Source organism: Suncus etruscus, chromosome 11, assembly GCF_024139225.1.
Source record: "Suncus etruscus isolate mSunEtr1 chromosome 11, mSunEtr1.pri.cur, whole genome shotgun sequence".
Lineage (NCBI taxonomy): Eukaryota > Metazoa > Chordata > Mammalia > Eulipotyphla > Soricidae > Suncus > Suncus etruscus.
The window spans coordinates 66,693,246-66,715,628 of NC_064858.1; the positions used below are offsets into that span (position 1 = coordinate 66,693,246).

Here is a 22,383-nt window from a genome sequence, read left to right on the forward strand (position 1 = left end):
CTTTAGCAAGCCTATGTGAAGAAGAAATGAAAAATTGTGGAAACTACGCCTGCTCAGTGGGGCCCAACTGTGAAAAATTGTGAGTGCTGCCTGTGTGTGTCTGTCTACTGTCCTGTTGCGTGAACTTCTTGGGAGTGGGCTGAAAAGAGGCTCCAGAAAACTCGCTCTCCCAGAAGCCAATTCTAGGGTGGGAACGCCAAGGAACTGCTCCATAACATGAAAACTGGCTATAAGCAGTACTTTGCAGAAGCCAGGTCCCGTTTGTGACATCAGGCTAAGAAAATCCATGAAACTACACCTGCCCCATGGGGCCCGATTGTGAAAAATTGTGAGTGCTGCCTGTATGTGTCTGTCTACTGTCCTGTTGCTTGAACCTCTTGGGAGTGGGCCGAAAAGAGGCTCCAGAAAACTCGCTCTCCCAGAGGAAATTGCACTCTCCAAGCAAGTGAAAGCAGAGATTAACACATGGGAATATATTAAGCTGAGAAGCTTCTGCCCCTCAAAGGAAATAGCGCCCAGGATACAAGAGCCCCCCAGTAAGTGGGAGAAACTATTCACCCAATACCCATCAGATAAGGGGCTAATCTCCAAAATATACAAGGCACTGACAGAACTTTACAAGAAAAAAACATCTAATCCCATCAAAAAATGGGGAGAAGAAATGGACAGACACTTTGACAAAGAAGAAATACAAATGGCCAAAAGACATATGAAAAAATACCCCACATCACTAATCATCAGGGAGATGCAAATCAAAACAACTATGAGGTACCACCTCACACCACAGAGAATGGCACACATCACAAAGAATGAAAATAAACAGTGTTGGCGGGGATGTGGAGAGAAAAGAACTCTTATCCACTGCTGGTGGGAATGCTGTCTAGTTCAACCCTTATGCAAAGTGATATGGAGATTCCTCCAAAAACTGGAAATCGAGCTCCCATACGATCCAGCTATACCACTTCTAGGAATATACCCTAGGAACACAAAAATACAATACAAAAACCCCTTCCTTAATCTATATTCATTGCAGCACTATTTATCATAGCAAGACTCTGGAAACAACCAAGATGCCCTACAACAGACGAATGGCTAAAGAAACTGTGATACATATACACAATGCAGCTGTCAGGAGAGATGAAGTCATGAAATTTTCCTATACATGGATGTATGGAATCTATTATGCTGAGTGAAATAAGTCAGAGAGAGAGAGAGAAATGCAGAATGGTCTCACTCATCTATGGGTTTTAAGAAAAATAAAAAACATTCTTGCAATAATAATTTTCAGACACAAAAGAGAAAAGAGATGGAAGTTAGAGCTCACCTCAGGAAGCTCACCACAAAGAGTGATGAGTTTAGTTAGAGAAATAACTACATTTTGAACTGGCCTAATAATGAGAATGTATGAGGGAATGGAAAGCCTGTCTAGAGTACAGGCCGGGGTCGGGTGGGGAGGAGGGAGATTTGGGACATTGGTGATGGGAATGTTGCACTGGTGATGGGTGGTGTTCTTTACATGACTGAAACCCAAACACAATCATGTATGTAATCAAAGTGTTTAAATAATATATATATATATTATTATATATATATAATATATATATATATAAAAGAAAAATTGGAAGCCACCTCTTTCCTCTAAAACATAAAAATAGTGAACTCAAAAAAAAAACAAATAACTGTTTGTGCTTCAAAATACTGCCTTCTAATTACTGCCAAGCCAATATACACTCCTATAATTTATTCAATCTTGTTTCCACTGGAGAGTATTTTCCAAGTTTTCCATATCTTAAATAAGTAAATCAAAAGCACACATTCTTCCTGAAGAATACATTTTCATAAGCCAAAACAGCCACTCTGGCATTTTCACTGGCATTTGCAAAAGAATTAAAATGAAGATTCAAAATAACATGTATATTTCATTTAAACATTAATTTTTAAGTGAAGGATGATTATTATTCATTCAGTTCATGGGTGTAAATATTCTAAAAATATCCATAACTTGCAAGCTGACAAAGAACTGATATGTAAATCACAGTATACAGTTTATTGGAGAAGAAATAATAAAAATCTTTATAAAACGAACTTTAGCCAATTCTGGAACCTCTATTGAATTCTGAAATGGGGATTTTTCATAAGCGAGAACAATAGCTTTTACTGCACATATTTAAATGGCAAATTGCCATATAATTTCAAAAAGATGTTTCTGAAGTAATAATTCTCTTAAGAAGTAGGTAATGTTGAAACAGTTACTTCTCATAGCCACTACCATGTAGTTATTTCTTCTTTAGTAAAATGAGTAAATTTCAATGATGCACACATGTCAAAAAGTTAAAATAACTATTGCTTTGTAATACACTTGAAAGTTGGGGCAAGTAATGCCTCCCATATTCTTTTTTCCCAATAATTGCTTTAGCTATTTGAGGGTGTTTATTGTTCCAAATGAATTTCAAAAGTGCCTGATCCACTTTTTGAAGAATGTCATGGGCATCTTTAGAGGAATCACATTAAATCTGTACAATGCTTTGGGGAGTATTGCCATTTTAATGATGTTAATCCTGACAATCATGAGCAGGGTATGTGCTTCCATTTTCATGTGTCCTTTCTTATCTTTTGGAGCAGAGTTTTATAGTTTTCTTTGTATAGGTCCTTCACATCTTTGACTCCAAGATATTTGAGTTTGTGTGGCATTAATGTGAATGGGGTTCTTTTCTTAATGTCCATTTCTTCCCTATTATTATTGGTGTATAGAAAGGCCCTTGATTTTTGTGTGTTAATTTTGTAGCCTGCCACCTTGCTATATGAATCTATTGTTTCTAGAAGCTTTTTGGTAGAGTCTTGGGGTCCTCAAACTTTTTAAACAGAGGCTAGTTCACTGTCCCTCAGACCATTGGAGGGTTTGACTATAGTAAAAACAAAACTTATGAACGAATTCTTATGCACACTGCATATATCTTATTTCGCAATGAAGAAACAAAAACAGATACAAATACAATATGTGGCCCGTGGCCACAGTTTGAGGACCACTGCTTAGGGTTTTCTAAGTAGAGTATCATGTCATCTGCAAACAGAGAGAGATTTATTTCTTCCTTTCTTATCTGGATTCCCTTGATGTTTTTTCTTGCCTGATCACTATAGCAAGTTACTTCCAGTGCTATGTTGAATAGGAGTGGTGAGAGAGGACAGCCTTGCCTTGTGCCAGAATTAAGATAGAAGGCTTTTAGTTTATCTCCATTGAAGATAATATTTGCCTCTGGCTTGTGGCAAATTTAATACACAGAATTTAGGTTTAACAAGGTTATAAGAGACAATAGTAAGCATTTCTTAATGATCAAGGGATATGTATGCCAGGAAGAAATCACACTCCTAAAAATAGATGCATCCAAAGGGGGTAGGTAAACTAATTAAAACAATTGCTGATAGTTTTGAAGATTTCAATAGCAACAGAATAATAGTTGGAGATTTCAATACTTCCTTGTCACTCCTTGAGAGGTCAACAAGTTTAAACCTTAACAAATTTAAAACACAATACAAACATAGTACCCTCTGTACTCCTATGTTCATTGTAGGACTATCTATAATAGCAAGAATCTGGAAACATCCCAGATGCCCAACAACAGATGAGTGGCTATAGAAATTGCTCTCTGCAATTAAATGCTATGCAGCCATTAGGAAAAAATGAAGTCGTGAATTTTGCTTATACATAGTTCGTTCGACATGAAGATTAATGTGCTGAGTAAAATGAGTCAGAGGGAGAGGGATAGACATAATCAACTCACTGATCTGTGGGATATGAGAAAAATAAAAGACAGTGTAATTATATTTAGAGACAACAGAGATGATGATCAGTACATTGTAGGAAGCTTGCCACAAAGAACAGTGGAGAGTGCAGTTAGAGTTGAAAAGGGTCTACTATGATAATGAGAATTGAAACTGACCACCCTGGATAAAAACTGGGTGCTGAAAAGAGAAAATGACATTCATTGCACCCCTTTATCAACAATAGTGTAAACTTTAGTATCGAGAGAGAGAGAGAGAGAGAGAGGAGAGAGAGAGAGAGAGGGGTGGGAATTGGTGGCAGGAAAGATGCACTGATGAAGGGTGGTGTACATTATATGACTGAAACCCAACTATGAACAATTCTGTAACCACAGTGTTTAGGTAAAGCAATTAAGTTAAATAAAAAAGAAAGATTGCTTGAAAAAGAAAAAAAATGTACAATGACGTTGATAGTGGCCAAGGAAAACCATATTTTTTTCTCCAAGAAATTTGCCAGAATAAATGTTTTTTGAGTCCTTGAAAGTCATTTCAGCTGCACACTGCTATATCTCAATACCAAATCAGCTCTATTCTTTCCCTTACTTGAACACAGGACTCAATACTTATGATAAATTGGAGTGAGACAGGATTGTTATGTCAGTTCATTTTAAACTGATTAAGGCTACAATAAATGTAAGAAACATTTTTATACCCTTTTCCATTTTCTCCCTGACCTCAATCTCACTTTTAGAAAGTGTGAACAACCTTATCTTTCTGAAAACAGGATTTGGAGGCCAAAATGTGAACCTCCATTTACTAAGCAATCTATATGACTTAGAGTGAAGATAACCAGTTTTTAGATTATATATTTTACAGGAGGTAAGAGACACGATACTTTCTTGATGACAGATTTCATTTCAGTAACAAACAACTCAAAAAACTGTGGACATTCCTTTTGTTAATCAGATTTCTGATAACCAATTTAAAAAAACTACTAAAAATAAAAGAACATGCATGTCCTTTTAGCATGGCTGTTTAGATGGGGAAAAAACACATTTGTAATAATCTGTTATCACTCTAATCAGGATATTTCTTCTTTGAATGTGCTTGTCTCATTTGGGCTGGAAGAACCTCTGGATTGGCCCCCTACAGCTACCTTTTCTTCACCCATGGGGGTGGTTCTACAGTTCACAATAAAGACCTCTGGTCAGAGAGACTTCTTCCGGTTTTGGCCCACAGCTTACCTGTCTGCTGACTAGCAGATAGCTTGTGGTGGAAGTTCCTGAACTTAACCTGTGTGAATTATTTTCTGTGTTAGCATTGCTTCCAGACCACCAAAGCCCCCACCCTTGATTGAGGTATGAGACTTCCTCTAAAGACCACAGAGATATATCTGTGACAATAAAACAAAGTTCTATCAAAATGTCCTTATCCAGAAAAATCTAAGTCTGATAGTAACATTAACAACAAATCTGATGGAAATGGAAAAAAACTCTCAGCCACTCACCATAATGCATGTAACAGTTTCCTTTGGTGGGATCCAGCTCAATAGCCTTCAAGAAGAACTTTTCAGCTTCACTCTTACGACCCTTAAAAAACAGAGAACATGGAGGATTCAGCAGTCGATCAGGAGCTTGGCCCCCAAAAGTAGTCACTGTCTAATAAGTAGTTATAAAGCAACATGCTCCATTTTTGTAGATAAATAAAGATGTCCGAAGACAAAATGCTGGAAGAGAGGAGTGAACTCTAGAGTCTTGGGAAACACCAAGACTGGAAGAATAGAGAGAGAGCAAATCCAAGAAACTCAAAGAGATGAAGTCAGAGAAGCAAGTGAAAGGAGTATGAAGTTTCAAGGGGATTATTAGATAAATGATAGAAAATACATGTAATTTGTTTTACTTTTTCCTCTTGAGTTACTTCCTTGTAAAGAGATTTTGAGATAATCTTGTATTAATCATACATTTTATCCTTGAAGAAAGTTATTTATTGAAATATGAACTAGCCAATGTTTACCTTGCTGCTGTCAATTTTTAGAATAAAAATACTTGATAATCTAGGATTTAATCTAAAATGACATCATCTTCCTAACTATAGACATATAGCTGTGGTCCATGGTGAAGGGAGATAATCTTACCTGATTATCCGATATTTTTTTTCTAATTTAAGCACTTATCTGATTACCTGATTTTTTTAAATTTAAGCACTATCAAATAAACTCCAGGTGTGTGTGTGTGTGTGTGTGTGTGTGTGTGTGTGTGTGTGTGTATGTATGTGTGTATGAATACAAATAAACCTGAAAGTGCTAGCCAAGGAACGGACCGCGGTTCGATCCCCCGGCGTCCCATATGGTCCCCCCAAGCCAGGGGCAATTTCTGAGCACTTAGCCAGGAGTAACCCCTGAGCATCAAACGGGTGTGGCCCAAAAACCAAAAAAAAAAACAAAAACAAAAACAAAAAAAAAACAAATAAACCTGAAAGTTCACATAGGCAAGACATGAGTTCAATCTTCCACCTACATTCCCAGCTAAAGTTAGAAAAGTACATTAGTAGTATACATTCCTTGCAACTTTGATTCTTCCCATCACATAAATACAGTCCTTTTGTGTATTAATTCATGAAAAATAATCCCTGTTACCACATTTTTAGGTCTCTATCCTAGCAAGTAATGCATAGAAGATCATCTATTATCATTAGTTCACATTAAATAATCAGATACTTTTTTTTTCATGTCTTCTGTCTTCTTTGCTTGGTTGATCTGAATAATGCTACCCCAGACTATAATGCCTCTTTATTTTCTAAGACTTACCAAATATTCAATAATCCAAATGCTATAATTCCCTGCAAGAATTTCTTGTAGCATTTTAACAGGAGGAATTTTTTGAATCAACTTTATAATTATATTAAAGTTAAATATTATTAAATTATATTTTAGATTTTTGTATTACTCTACAAACATTGGCTACTTTTAAATTTTATAAAAATGCACAATCTATTCTTTGCATCACAAACCTCACAGAACATGATTTTTTTAACTGGGGCCACACCCAGTGGTGCTCAATGGTTATTCCCGACTCTGCAATCAGATATTACACCTGGCTGGTTCAGAGGACCATATGGGATGCCAGAAATTGAACCTGTGTCAGCTACATGCAAGGCAAATGTCCTACCCGCTGTGCCATATATGATATATGGATATAGTATGTGTTCTGTGTACACTCCATGTGGGGGATTCAAACAACTGGAAAAATCCCTGAATCTTGAGTTATTAAACAAGGTCTCCAAGCATTCAGTGAAATTATTTATGCTATGGGTGCTGTATGTGAATTAAGACCAGATTTCTGGTCCTTTGGGGGATTGCTGCATCCCAGCTTCTTAGTTATAACTGCCAACTACTGATTGGCCCCACAGAGCCAGTGTTGGTTCACACAGCTGTAGATGCTGAAAAAGTTAAAAGCCCACGGGGATCCTTAGAAAGGTAGCTTCATGAGAGAAACACAGGCGCCTTTCCCAACAGCTGCTTTGCAGTGAGGTCAGGGAGGTAAGCAAGGAAACCCTGATACCATAAAAGGCAGCAGCTGATGGGAAGGCGATCCCAGTGCCTTCATTTGTCATTGTCAGTGTGCCACAGGCTGAAAACTCAAACATATTCCCAAGGGGATAAAGCTGGATGTAAATGATTTCCTAATTTTATTCTTCCTTTTGAGAAACATTGACAGTGAAGGAAGGACATGGAGAGTTATTTACTTTAACTTGGACTCACACTTCTGATGAGTTCAGGGTACTGCAGTCAAACAGGGTACTGCAGACTACAGTGGATTTGATGAAATTCTGAGTTCCAGTGTAATCATGACACCAAGAAAGTTAATCAAAACAAGTTTCTGAACAGAAAAAGTCTCATTTTCTTTCACTGTTAATCAAATCAATGTGAAGTAAACCCTCCTGACAAAAGTTCTCTTTTTAAAAAGGAATTTAGGGGCCTATGACTAATGAAAGTAGGTAACCTGTTTTTTTTTATAGATAACCTGGGTTATCTATGCAGCTGTCCTGGGTTCAATACTTGGCACCACCTATGGTTCCCCAACCCTGCCAAGAGTTATGTCTGAGCCCAGAGCCAGGAGGAAGCCACTGGAAACACCTCCAAATGTGGCCCCAAACAAACAAAAAAAAATTAATTTAGTTCAGAGAGCATATTCACTGGTTTAAAATAAGACTTACTACCTGACATGTAGCCATAAGAGGTTAGAATTTAGCTACACATATTGTCCTCTACACAACTGGAAGGAAACCTAATGCCACTGGATGTGTCTTCCAAAGCAAGCAAATACAAATTGTCTTCTTATATTATCTTTTTCCCCTGCCATAGTTTTTCAGTTCATAATAGGAGAAGGGAACTGGTCCTTTTCTTCCAGAGCCAGTGTGCTGGCCCTAAGCTAGAGTACAGTAGCTGAGAACCCAAATTAACCATTTCTATACTGACAGATGACACTCAATCCATCTAGAATATTGATACCTTTGTTATATGAAAGTACATTGCAGGCAGTATAGTCCCTCAGATAGAGGACAGCCTAGAAAGTTTCTTTCATTTTTTTGTTTTTAGGCCACACCTGGTTATGCTCAGGGGTTACTCCTGGCTATGCGCTCAGAAATCTCTCCTGGCGTGGGGGACCATATGGGATGCCAGGGATCAAACCAAGGTCCATTCTGGATCAGCCATGTGAAAGGCAAATGCCCTACTGCTGCACTATCGTTCAGGCACCTAGAAAGTTTCTTATGCCATTCAAGAGCACCAAGTGAACATGTAAACCCACTGTTAGAAATTCAATTTGTCTAAAAGCCATCTTCAGCACTGTTCCATGTCATCAGAGCAACATTCTGCTTCTAATATGAATAAATATTCCATTGTTACACTATTGCTTGTGTACCTCAGACAATATACCTAGAGCAGACAAGTTAAATTGCATTTACAATGCTGTGACATGCCACCAGAAGAAATCACAGGTTTCCATCAGTAATATCAGTGAGGTTTCACTGCTAGCTCAGCTTTTCACTCAACAGACTCCTTCAAATGAGGGTATTAACAAAGACACCCTTTGATAGCACTAGATCATATGATATTTGTAAAACTTAATAAAATTTTCATTCATCCTCTATGCATCCTAAAACACTGTTTTCAAGTAGTCCATTATCCTAGCATTCCGAAAATCTCCTTTCAAATTTTGAAATGAGATTTCAATGAATTTCCAATGAAAGTGATTCAATAAAATACCTTTTAAAGACAGTTTCGACATACTGCGTGCTGTTCTAAGACCTTGTTTATGGTCACATTAAATCCTAATATTATAAGGACATTCATAGTATCCATTTAACATTTAAAAACTGAGATACAAAGAGGTTAGGTACTTTGACCAAGAAACACAAGTTTGCTCTGACAGAACAGGGGTTTAAAGGTTCTCTGGCATTTATCTGGCAGGGCTATTAAATTAGTAGCCCTATTCCAGAAATGTGCTACTTTGAAAGGTTAGGCTGTAAAACTTCTAGATCAGGTGTCTCAAACTCAATTTACCTGGGGGCCGCAGGAGGCAAAGTCGGGGTGAGACAGGGCTGCATAAGGGATTTTGCTTACCGAATATTAGCAATAAAAAATCGCGTTAGTAAGAAAAAAAATCGCATTAAACATTTCGGGGGTATGCGAATGTTTAATGCGATTCGTTTCTTACTAATGCGATTTTTATTGCGATTATTCAGTAAGCGAATAATCGCGAATACTGCAATATTTGAAGGCCGGCCACGGGCCACAAAATGTTGTACGGAGGGCCGCAAACAGCCAGCATGCCGCGAGTTTGAGACCCCTGCTCTATATGGAATAAGTGTTCACTGATACATGCTTATCAACCTTCCATCCATTTGTTCACTGTCACATATGGGTATAGATCCAGCCATATTTTTCTCTTGTCACACAATGATGTTGACTCAGGATGACAGAGAAATATCATGGTGATGATGGAGATGTGCCCTTACAATGGTCAAATGACATTCAACAAAAATTTATTTAGACAGTCACATGGCACATAAGAAGAACCATGAAACCAGAACATTCAACATTACTGAGTGTTTCAGGGATATTTGGAATAGGTGTCATACTTCAGCTGGTGCACAGATGAAAGAAAAGCTGTTCAGACATCCAGGCCACGATCTAAGTCAGTCCAGATATTGAGGGTCTAAAAATTCTCTTTTAAAAATTCAAATAAAAAATAATAGAGAAAAGCATTCTAATATAAAATTCTGTTGTTGTTTGACCATAACTGAAAGGATCCACAACTGACAGATGACAACAATATCAGCCAAACATACCTATTGCTCAAAATAAGTGACCACATTTCTGCCAAGCTAAGAATGACTTTGGAGTCAACTTTTGTAATGTATCAATTTATTGTGTGAGAACGAAAGTGCCATATAAAATAGGGGTTTGGTTTGGAGAGGTGGTGCAGCAAATAAGGAGCTTGTTCTTGCATGTGGCCAATTGGGTATGATCCAGTGCATCACATATGGTCCCCTAAACAGAACTTATGAAGATTCTTAAGTACAGAGGCAAGATGAAGCTTTGAGATCAGCTGGATTTGGACCACCCTTCATCTCTCTGCCTGCTCACTATGGTATTATTTTATAAGCAAAACTAATTCCTAATTCAGCAGAGATGGAAAAACACACACACATATACACACAGAAAATAGTCAGATAGGCATATTAGCAATAGAAGATTTATGTATAAATGTGTTATGAAAAGAATATTGCCAAACTGGATCCCTCCCAAATTCTAGCAGTACATTCTGCTCACTGGAATAAATATACACATTTGTATTTATCTACTTAAAATTCTCCTTGTTGAGGTCTGGAGTGATAGCACAGCTGTAGGGTGTTTGCCTTGCATGCAGCCAACCCAGGCTCAATTCCTTGCATCTCATTTGGTCCCCCAAGCCTGCCTGGGTGATTTCTGAGCACAGAGTCAGGAGTAACCCCTGAGTGCCACTGGGTAGTAAGAGAAAATGTGCAAGATCACCAGAAACTGTGACTGACTAACAGAAAAACATTTGGAATAAGAGGTTATGGGGAGGCAGAAAACAAAAAAATATAGGCACCTTCCTCTGGAATTGGATGATGAAATAGTTGTGAGAATGAAATAAACACTTCAAAGTTTGCAGACCTCTTGACCATTGGGAAAAAAAGCTGGTAGAAAGACTGCACAAAATCCACTAAGCAATCATAACTTCCAAATTTTTCTTCACATTTGTTGAAGTTTTATTGACTCTTGAGATAGCAGATAGATCTGTAAGATCTAGGATTGATTGAATTGAAACTCCCAGTAACAAATGCATAATATTAATCGAGCAATTCAGAAGCCCATGAGAAAGACACCATACCTTGCTCAACTGCTTATAAACACTAGGTAGGCTTGGCACAAATCATACTGGCTAACTGATTTTCTCAAAATAGGAAATGTTGAGTGTACACTTTGGGGTACATGGAATTATGCATATACCAACAATAAATAGCAACAAGACCCTTTAAAAGAGGACATAAAATATAAACAATCAAATCACTTAATCACTGAAAATAGTTATTTTATGCTTATGTTTTCTATTTTTTTCTATTAAAGTATATGTATTAAAATATATGCTTTTAATAGAGAAAATTCTGCATCAGGGATTTGAGTTTTAAAGATCTGAATTTAATTATTTTTTCTGGGATACTACCAAAAATAGCTTGGCTTCTCTCAGTTTTCTTTTTTTGTTTGTTTTTTGGTTTTTTGGTTTTTCGGTCACACTCGGCAGTGCTCAGGGGCTACTCCTGGCTGTCTGCTCAGAAGTAGCTCCTGGCAGGCACAGGGGACCATATGGGACACCGTGATTCGAGCCAACCACCTTTGGTCCTGGATCGGCTGCTTGCAAGGCAAACACCGCTGTGCTATCTCTCCGGCCCGGCTTCTCTCAGTGTTTAATGACTTTAGAAATGCAGATCCTAAAGTTGAAACTCCTGATAAGGTTTGCTGTTGAGTTACTACTCATAAAATTCCTATATTACATTGATCATTGTCAATGTTCAATAGATTCTAGCTCCTATAAGCTCTTCATAATAGTGAGAATGTAGCTCTGTTCAAACACTAAAAGAACTAAAGCAATACATACATATATTATTAAGTGAAGAACAGAGATACTGTGGGCACTCAGAGAAAAGTCTTCTAACTAAATGTTTTTGCCTAAATCTATCAAATAAAGGTAAATTATCAATATAGATTATTATTTTCACATATTGTCTTGGGGATAGATAGTACAGCATGTAGAGCTTTAGCCTTGCATGTTGAATACCCTGGGTTGTATCCCCAGCCCCTGCCATGAATTTCCAAGCCTCACTAGTAGAATATCCTGGAGCACTGCTGGGTATGAAACCAAAACAAAGAAGCAAAACAAAAACAAAAATAAAAAAAAAAACTGATGCATATTTAGCTCTATCTTCAAGGAACTCTAGCCATATATAATTTTCTTTAACACTTCACCAGAGACCACATTTGGTCAAGGGGGTTTTATTTTAATGAGTTTTGAAGCTTTCTTTTGAAGGAGGAAGCAGATGAAAATGAAAGCTCTACAAGTTCCAAATCAGTCCTTCTCAATGTTAATGAACCCTGAGCACAAAGGTAGGAAGGAGTAAGCAATGATTATCTTTGGGTAAGAAAAAAACACAAAACAGAACAAAAATAGCATCAAAACATACATGATCTTAGTGACTGTTGTTTGCCAAATTATTTTGTATTATAGATTGTCATAATAATTTTGATAACATATGCCTTTGCATTAACACAGTGGCACTGCTATTTACCATCAGTGTTTAATCTGTACTGCAAATAAACAAGATACAGATAAAAAAAAGCAGTTTTGGGTGATGCTTTCATATAACAGAATATATAATCATTACAATAGAACAATAAAATCATTAATGCTACTATTAATAATAAAGTGAAGTCAGAAAAGGTGATAAGATTAAGCTATCTACTACAACAAGGGGTCATAATAAAGACAAAGTTATCTAATAGATGATAAAAAATGTCTCCCTCCCTCATATCTTACAACTACAAAAAGGCTACAGTATAATAACCCTAGAGTCTATATAAAAGTTGTAGGTGTATTTATGGGAAAGTGTACTAGGGGAAGACTATTATAAAAGGAGGAAATAAAAACCAGGACATTAGAGAAATCAGAAGTTTTCAAATCTACAAAGTTATATACAACTTTAAATAATTCAGTATATCCCCAGTATGCCAATAAAAAAATACAAGGCATACTAATGGTAAGAAAAACATGGTGAAAAAGGAAAACCAGGCAGGCACCAAAGTAGGTTCTAATGTTGAATTATGAAACATGTCAGAATTTTCAGGAAGAGAATGTAAATATCTATAGTTATTATGTTGAGTCCTTATAGAAAAATAATATGTACAAATCTATAAATATTGTTAGCTGAGAGAAATGCTAAAATTTGAAAAAAATGGTAGAAATAAAGAATATATTTCTATAAATAAGGACAGAATCAGACGGTATCAGCAGATGACTCATAATTGGCCAAGAATTGGTGAGCTTAGATACAGGTAATGTTAAGCTCACTGCCTTTCAGCAGCGGGAAAGACAAAGAAAAAGGTGACTGAAAGTTAGAAATCAAGAACTGTAAGAATTTTTTTCAAAATATGTAACATATGGGCCAAAACAATAGCACAGTGGGTAGGGCCTTTGCCTAGCATGTGACTGAACCAGGTTGAATACCCGGCATCCCAAATGGTTGCCCGAGTTTTCCAGGAGTGATTTCTGAGCATAGGGCCAGGAATAACCCTTGAGTGCCACAGGGTGTGCCCATAAGTCTCCCCCCCAAAGAAAAGTAACATATGAAAGGGAAAAGAGCAGAAGTATTTCAAGCCAAAATAATGTGCACATTTAAAATTAATGAAAGAAATATAATTAAAGACTTAGAATACTAGTGATAAGATAAATTTGAAAAACGAATATGTACAACTCGTACTTAAACTATGTAAAATCACAAACAAAAGAAAAATCTTAAAATAAGTCAGGAAAGCATAAAAATGCCTAACTAATGGAGGAATAAGATATCATAAATTCCATTTAATTATCACTAAATACCATCAAGCAAGAATGAGTGAAAAAAAAAGAAATTGAAAATTTTAAGAAAAAAATGTGAACATAAAAATTACTTTTCAGAAAAATTATTAACAAGAAATATTTTCTAAACAAGTAAAAAATGAGAAACATACACTATCATCCATGCTGCCAACTCAGTCTCCTTTTCTAAATTAAAAAATTTATAAAATTTGGGGCTGAAGCAGTGGCGCAAGTGGGTCTGCCTTGCCCACGCTAGCCTAGGACAGAATGTCGTTCGATTCTCCGGCGTCCCATATGCTCCCCCAAGCCAGGAGTTATTTTAAGATTATATCCAGGAGTAACACTTGAGCGTCACCGGGTGTGGTCCAAAATCCAAATATATATATTAACAAGAAATATATATATTTCTACAAAGTCAATGACAACAGAATCTTTACCTAATATATCTAGACATGGGGACCAGTTATACTAATATTCTGGGGATTAAATGAGGGAGATATGGGATGCATGCTGGTAACAGGGGTAGAGGGAGGACATCATTGGTGGTGGGAATGCCCTCATTCATTGTCACTAGGTACTTTAAATATTACTGTGAAAGATTTGTAATTCACTTTGGCCACAATAAAAATTAAAAGAAAACAAGAAAAGTTAAGGGGGCCCAGAGAGATAGCACAGTGGTGTTTGCCTTGCAGGCAGCTGATCCAGGACCTAAGGTGGTTGGTTCAAATCCTGGTGTCCCATATGGTCCCCCGTGCCTGCCAAGAGCTATTTCTGAGCAGACAGCCAGGAGTAACCCCTGAGCACCGCCAGGTGTGATCCAAAAACCAAAACAAGAAAAATTGAGGGAAAAAAGGCAATATTTCTAAACAAATAAAAATGAGAAACATACATCAACATCCATGTTTTTTTTGCAACTCAGTGTCCTTTTATAAATAAACAATATAATAAAATTTGGGGCTGGAGTGGTGGCGCAAGTGGGAAGGCATCTGCCTTGCCTGCACTAGCCTAAGACGAACCGTGTTACAATCCCTGGTGTCCCATATGGTCCTCCAAGCCAGGAGTGATTTCTGAGAGAATAGCCAGGAGTAATCCCTGAGCATCACTGTGTGTGGAACCCCCAAATCTAATAAAATTAATAAAAGGCTGTTAAAGAAACATAATAAAGGCCCATGATATATCATGCTCAACAGTGGTAAAACTAAACCTGTTCTACAAAGTTTAGGAACTAGATAAAGATGTTCACTTTTGCTATCTGTTTTGTGAAAAGTCTACCCAGAACAGTTAAGGAAAACAAATAAAAAGAAATAAAAAAGTAAATAGATAAAAATGTCTCTACTTGGGGATGTATAACATTATGTTTATAAACATTACATTCATTTTGTTAGAATATGTAAATTTGACCACATTCCAGGAACACAACAAAATTTTTCCCTTTCCTCACCAAAAATAACAATGCCCACAAGGAAAAAGGATAATAGTATTAAAAATAATAAAATACTTAAGAAAACATCTCAAAGACTTTTTTGATATATAGGTCTTCGAGTGTTCTGCCTATTTTATTCTCAATAAACTTTATAGATTCAGGTATGATTTCAAGGTCTTTAATACAGTTTGAGTTGACTTTTGTATATGGGGTGAGGTATTGGTCAATTTTTAATTTCTTACAGGTGGTTCTCCAGTTGTACCAACACCATTTGTTGAAGAGACTTTCTTTGTCCCATTTCAAGTTCTTGGCTCCTTTGTCAAATATTAGTTGTCTGTATATTTGGGGGCTTATGTCTGAAAATACTGTTCTAACCCACTGATCTGAGGCTCTGTCCTTGTACCAGTACCATGCTGTTTTGATCACTATGGCTTTATAATATAGCTTCAGGTTAGGTAGCAAGATGTCACCCAGGTACTTGTTTTTTAGTGTGTGTTTGGCTATCATGGGTCTTTTGTTGTTCCAGATGAATTTTATGATTAATTGTTCTAAGTCTTTAAAGAATGATGTCTGATTTTGGATGGGGATTGCATTAAATCTATGACTTTGAGTAGGATAGTTATTTGACTATGATGATTCTACCTACCCATGAGCATGGGATGTTCTTCATTTCCTTAGGTCCTCTTCAATTTCTTTCTGAAGTGTTTTGAAGTTTTCCTGGTATAAGTCTTTCACTTCCCTTGTAAGGTTGATTCCTAGATACTTAATGTTTTTTGTTACTATTTTAAATGGAGTTGAATTCTTAATCTCTCTCTCCTCTACTTCATTATTTGTATAGAGAAATGCTACTGTCCTTTGTGTATTGACTTTGTAGCCAGCCACTTTGCTGTATTGCTTAATTGTTTCTAGGAGTTTTACTGTGGACTCTTTAGGGTTTTTGATGTATATCATCATATCATCTGCAAAAATAACAGGATTAAACTCCAAACATTGTAACATTACACATATTCTGGGGAGTAGTGCCCAAAACAAATGAAAGAGGAACAACATATACTCTCGACCACAAATTATACCATAAAGAAATCAGCAACAGCAGAAACAGCAATGTAGAGAGAACAGGTATGTAATCAACCTGTTACTACAAAGGCCCATAATAATCTCTTAGGGATCTTATACAAGATTACAGGTAAAGAACACCAACGGAAGCACTTCAAAATAATATGTGTTAATGCCTTAAGCTTACTATATTTAAAGTAACCTCTCAGCTTTTCTGTCCACAGGCTTTCTTGGATACAAAGGGTGGACAACCTAAGGTGGCACCTTGGAGTTAAGCTACATGAGATACCATACCCAGGTTGTGGTATGAAATCGCCTCGATAAAAACACTTTAACATACTCTTTTTATCTAGGTTATGCCTTTTTTTAGGACCTGAAGCATGTGACCAGCCAGACCACTGAAGCAGCAACTGTGACCTATAGACGTATACTATGGGACCTACTCATCGAGCATATTCAAGCAAAATAACATGCCCACGCTCTTCTCTCCTCTCTTCTCACTACTTCTTTTTCTTCTTCTTCTTTTCTTTCTCTTTTTCTAGTTAATCTTATTTTCTCTTTTCTTCTTTTCTGCCCCTTCCATAAATTTTCTCCTTTCACCCTTCTAGAAATCTGGCTATCCGTTCACCCCTCAATCCCGTCCATATTTTCCATCTTATTAAAACTCTTCACCCTCAGTTCTTAATCTATTAGGCATCAAGAATGACCTCCTACCCCAACAAACCAGTACCCAGCAACCAAGTGAAGGGACACCCACTCAAACCCTGGCAGGAAAAGACAACCAACACCCCTGCTGACTCATGCTGTGTGGCCCTCCCTACCAACCCTTCCTAACGTGGACTATTGCTGGATACTGGACTTAGCTCTAAAAGGACTCCCAATGCAAGAACTCTACCCAAGACTCCCTGCCACAAATCTTTTACCAATCTCAAGAAGGACAGGGTATGCAATGAAAAGGTGCCTGGGAACCCAACCCCACAAGAAAATCTCAAAAGACAATGGGGAAGCCTATACTTCCATTATAAGTATAGGACTGGGATAACTCTACCTCTTTATTTATTTTTTATTTCAGTTCTCTATTTTTTATTTCAGTTTTCTAAATCATTTTTCTTTATCCATATGTGAGCAAATATATTTTTAATTCTATTCTTATCTTTTTTGGGTGTGTGACTTGTTTCTCTGCTCTTCTTTTTCCTCCCCCAAATACACCAGTAATATAATGAAGCATCATTTCTTCCTGCAAAGGCACACTAAAAAAGGGAAAATCTCACGTATATAAACAAGTTCTTATCTACTAGGGATAAGAACTCATACTTATTTACAATACAGGGGAATCTCCCACCTTGAAAATGTCATGTAAACCCATCTTAGACTCCAGGAGATTAGACACCAACCATCCAGCCTTGAACCTGAATCCCAGACATAGAAATGACACAGCTACAGGAACCAAATCCCATCCGGGACATCCTGAATACTGCTCAAACACCAACATGTGCCAGCTCTAATATGATATCCTGACAACGAGGAAATTAGGAACAAATGGACATAACAGGGTATCCTATCTCACCAACTAAGGACAAGACAAGACAAAATCACACTTTGGGCTGTGCAAAAGCCAAGAATGTGATCTACAGATGACTGGTGGATAGAACCATTACCGGGCAGTATGTAATCTGGGACCAGCAAGAAAGCCCTAGTCTAGGGTTTGTTCTATGACCTGCACAACAACCATGATCTCTAATTCCAGAGACCTGACTGAGACAATTGCAACTGAATGGGTCCTCTGGAAACATAACAAAAGACGATATCCCAGGCTTCACCTGAGGTTCAATGCAAGAGCCAAGACCACCAACTGCAGAAAACAGATTAAAATAACATTGAGGAAACAGAACTTCTAAAATCATGAAGAAAGACTTCATTGTAAGTTCTACTCCTTGACCTGTGCAGAGACTGAGATCTCTAGATATAAAGGTCTGATTTCATCATCCAGATCAGAGCAGAAGTCTTCCATACACCACAATAACACCAAGGGGAGAGTAAATGAACTTGAAAGGAGTCTACAGATAATCCCATGACAATATATTCCAAGAGTAGAGAAACCCTGTATTTCTTAGGCCAAGGGGATTCCCTTTTAGAATGACCCCAATTTTTACTGTGCCTATGCAGGAGGGAAATAAAGGGGGGACAGAAGGAGAAATAGCATGGAAGTAAGGCATTTGCCTTTCATGCAGAAGGTAATTGGTTCAAATTCCAGCGTCCCATTTGGTCCCCTGTGCCTGCCAGGAGCAATTTCTGAGCATGGAGCCAAGAGTAACCCCTGAACACTGCCAGGTGTGACCCAAAAACCAAAAAAAAAAAAACAACAACAAAAAAACCAAACAAACAAACAAACAAACAAAAACAAAAAAAACCAACCAATAAGCACAAAATAATATTTTCTTTTTTTCTTTTTTTTCTTCTCTTATCTATTTTTTTGTCGATTTCTTTGTTTTGGTGTAGATATTTAAGTAGTTGTCCACTTTTTTATTTATATATTTACTTTTTCTTTCTTCTTTTCTTCCTTTTTGCGCTGTCATGTTTTTTTTTTTTTATCTCAAGACCATTGTAATTATGAGGTGCATATCTTTATTGCTGCAGTGCTCACTGGATATCTTATTTGAACTTCTTTTTGAACTGTTGTGGTATTTCACCTTCTTTTTTCCCCTTTGTCTCTCAAACTGAGGAGGAGAGCCTCTAGAAGGACTCTGCCCATTGTCAGCATAGTTGATATTTACCCCATTTTATTACTTTTCTCTTCCTCAAACAAAACCACATAACTCGAACTATCTAGTCCCACCTCCCAATTAGAGGGAGAAGTAATGGAGGTACCATGACCAAACAGTTATAAGATCACTAAGTAATAAACTAGACACAGAGGGGGCCACTCAATCTAGAAGCCCCTGAGGTGAGGGTTGAGGATAGGGGAGGCAGGATGGGAACAGAGGTGGAGGGAGGACAATTTGGTGATGGAAATTCCCCTGATTCAATGTTAACATGTACCTGGAATATTACTGTGAACGATATGTAAGCCACTATGATTAAAATAAAAATTATATTAAAAAAGAAAATAAAAGAATATATCTCAACAAAACTTTTTATTCTGTTAACTAAAAAATACCTTAAAAAAGAGCTAAAGAAATTTAAGAAGCAAAGTAGTACATAGTTGTTGCATTTACTCCTTTGGAGCAGCCTGGATGGTGGTGGACGGTGATGGAGGCCTTTCACCTCCAGCCCAGGCCACATGTATCCACCTCCCCCAACCGTCGGGGCTGCAGCTTCACACGGCTGGAAAAAAACTAACAGGCAGGCTTCAGGGTATATCTTCTTTATTCAGGCCCTGGCCAATATGTATAACCATTTATGCTGGATCTTTATTCATCCCTGCATTCTAACTTGTCTTTCAGCCATCTCTCCTCCTGCTTCTCCATCCTTCATCCATGCAAATCCCCTTTTGCCCATGAGGCCAAACTTTTGTTACCTACTAAAGATCCCGCCCAGAAATGGGCAGGTCTTTCCTGCAGGTAAGGTTACAGGAATAATGGGGGTTGGGCAACACATAGTCATGGATTAAATATTGTTGAAATGCTATGCAATGTAACATATAGATTCAGAGCAAATCTAATCACTATCTCAAATTTAAATGAAATCTCAAAAAAAGAATCTGACAAGTATTAAGAATCTTGGGAAGAAAATTGTTGAAGGCTTCATATTTTATTTAATAATTTTAACTTTACAACAACCAATGTATAGTCTGTATATAAAGAACTTTATATAAATTAATTTCTATTAAATTTAATAATTTAATATTAAGAATTGGAAATCAACCTTTCTCTGTCTATGACTTCGACAACATACACAATGGCAAAAGCCAGCCTTGTCAAAAAAGTTCTGGAAAACTAGAAAATCATCATGAAAAGTAATTAAATTAAATTCAACTCTGACTTTGCACCCTATATAAAAAGAAAGTCAAATAAATGATGACAGAATACAAGAGTACTACTGAAATAAAATGTAATATTGATATAAGATGTGGCAATAAATTCCTTCATCAAACATGAAAAACTCTAGGAAAGACAATAAATGAAGCACCAGAGGGACAGCTCAAGGGGTGAGAGCATGTGTCTTGAAATGTGGCCAGTCCCTCAGTTGGACCTGCAGTACTCTTGGTTATCATCCTAGAAATTTTAGTACAACAAGGCCCAAGCAGCACACTATTGCTGAATCTAAAAAGTAAACCCAGTCTGAATAACCTGAATAAACTTGGGTGTTTCCTATAGTACTCTTGAAGTATTTCTCAAGTACTACTGAGGTGACCCTTCAAACAAATAAAGAAATAAAACTGCAACAAACTTGAAAAATTAACAATTTGGGCCGAAGAGATAGCATGGAGGTAAGGCATTTGCCTTGCATGCAGAAGGATGGTGGTTTGAATCTTGGTATCCCATATGGTTCCCTGAGCCTGCCAGGAGCAATTTCTGAGCACAGAGCCAGGAGTAACCCATGAGCACCGCTGGGTGTGATTCAAAAACCAAAAACCAAAAAACAAAAACAAACCCCCCCCCTTAAAATTTAAAAATTTAAAAAATTAAAGAGCTACTTCAAGTACTAGCAAACATTCTATCCAATCAGGGGTTTGATTGCCTAAAGAAAGAACTGTAATTCATGAATAAAAACACTCAGATTTAAAAATTGGGACATAGTACTATTTTAATAGTTCCTTCATGCCAGTGTAAAGAACAAGTTTTATTCTCTTTCAAAAGGTTGATGAATATGGTAGCATTTCCATCCTGAATTCCTGAAACTTTGCTCTTCTTTCCGATCACCTGCCATAGCAGAAAGGAAGTGAATAACACTCATATTTTCCCTTAAGTTCTTGAGTATGTAAGTGATTGGATACTTAAAAAATAAAGAAATTAGGGCTAGAGTAGTGGTGTAAGCGGTACGGCATCTGCCTTGCATGAGCTAACCTAGGACAGACCACGGTTTGATCTCCTGGTATCCAATATGGTCGTCCACGCCAGCAGCGATTTCTGAGCGCATAGCGGAGTAACCCCTGAACATCACTGGGTGTGGCCCAAAACACCAAAAAAAAAAAAAAAAAAGAGAGAGAGAAAGAATGAAATTACTAAGAGAACAAAGACTCCAAGTTTCTGGTTTAATATATTCTTCTATGAAATATAATTTTATTGCCCTGTACTTTTATATATCCTAAGTATGCCTCTCCTCATCCTCTGCTGCCTTTCCATTTGGTATACTGTAAAACTCCCAGACTTCATGTAGCAAAATGTCTTTTCCCCAGAGAATAAAAGGTTCAACCTGAACCACGAGTTCTGTAAGAAACATATTAAGTGGAGCTTTAAATAAGTGTCTTTTAGAGCCTTTGCAGGTGATAATGTATGTTAACATACTTTCAAAGTAAATGCATGATGTATAGCTTTTCCTATATTAATGTGATTACTTAATACTTTAAGGAAATCTAGTCATATTAATATCTATGAACTACATTTAAGAAATGCATTTTATTCCTTTGGGAATACTATCTTTTTGTTTTTGTTTTGGTTTTTGGTTTTTGGGCCACACCCGGCGGTGCTCAGGGGTTATTCCTGGCTATCTGCTCAGAAATAGCTCTTGGCAGGTACAGGGGACCATATGGGACACCGGGATTTGAACCAACCACCTGGATTGGCTGCTTGCAAGGCAAACGCCGCTGTGCTATCTCTCCGGGCCCCGGGAATACTATCTTAATAGAAACGATCAAAACAATAATGAAAATGGTAAGACCTTTTATTGGATTTTCTTAAAATTCACCATATGTGAGGGGCCAGAGTGACAGCATAGCTGTAGCGTGTTTGCCTTGCACGTGCTGATCCAGGACGGTTCTTGGTTCGACCTCCAAGGTCCCATAGGTTCCCCAAGTCAGGAGAGATTTCTGAGTGGATAGCCAGAAGT

At 37.3% G+C, this 22,383-nt stretch overlaps 1 protein-coding gene across 1 annotated transcript in view; it reads right to left on the minus strand.

Moving 5' to 3' along the window:
• TMTC2 (transmembrane O-mannosyltransferase targeting cadherins 2) overlaps positions 1–22,383 on the minus strand; it is a 587,133-nt gene that overhangs the window by 132,805 nt on the left and 431,945 nt on the right. The window contains exon 9 of the mRNA XM_049783373.1: positions 5,267–5,348. Coding sequence (XP_049639330.1) covers positions 5,267–5,348 — 82 coding nt within the window. The remainder of the gene's footprint in view (positions 1–5,266; positions 5,349–22,383) is intronic.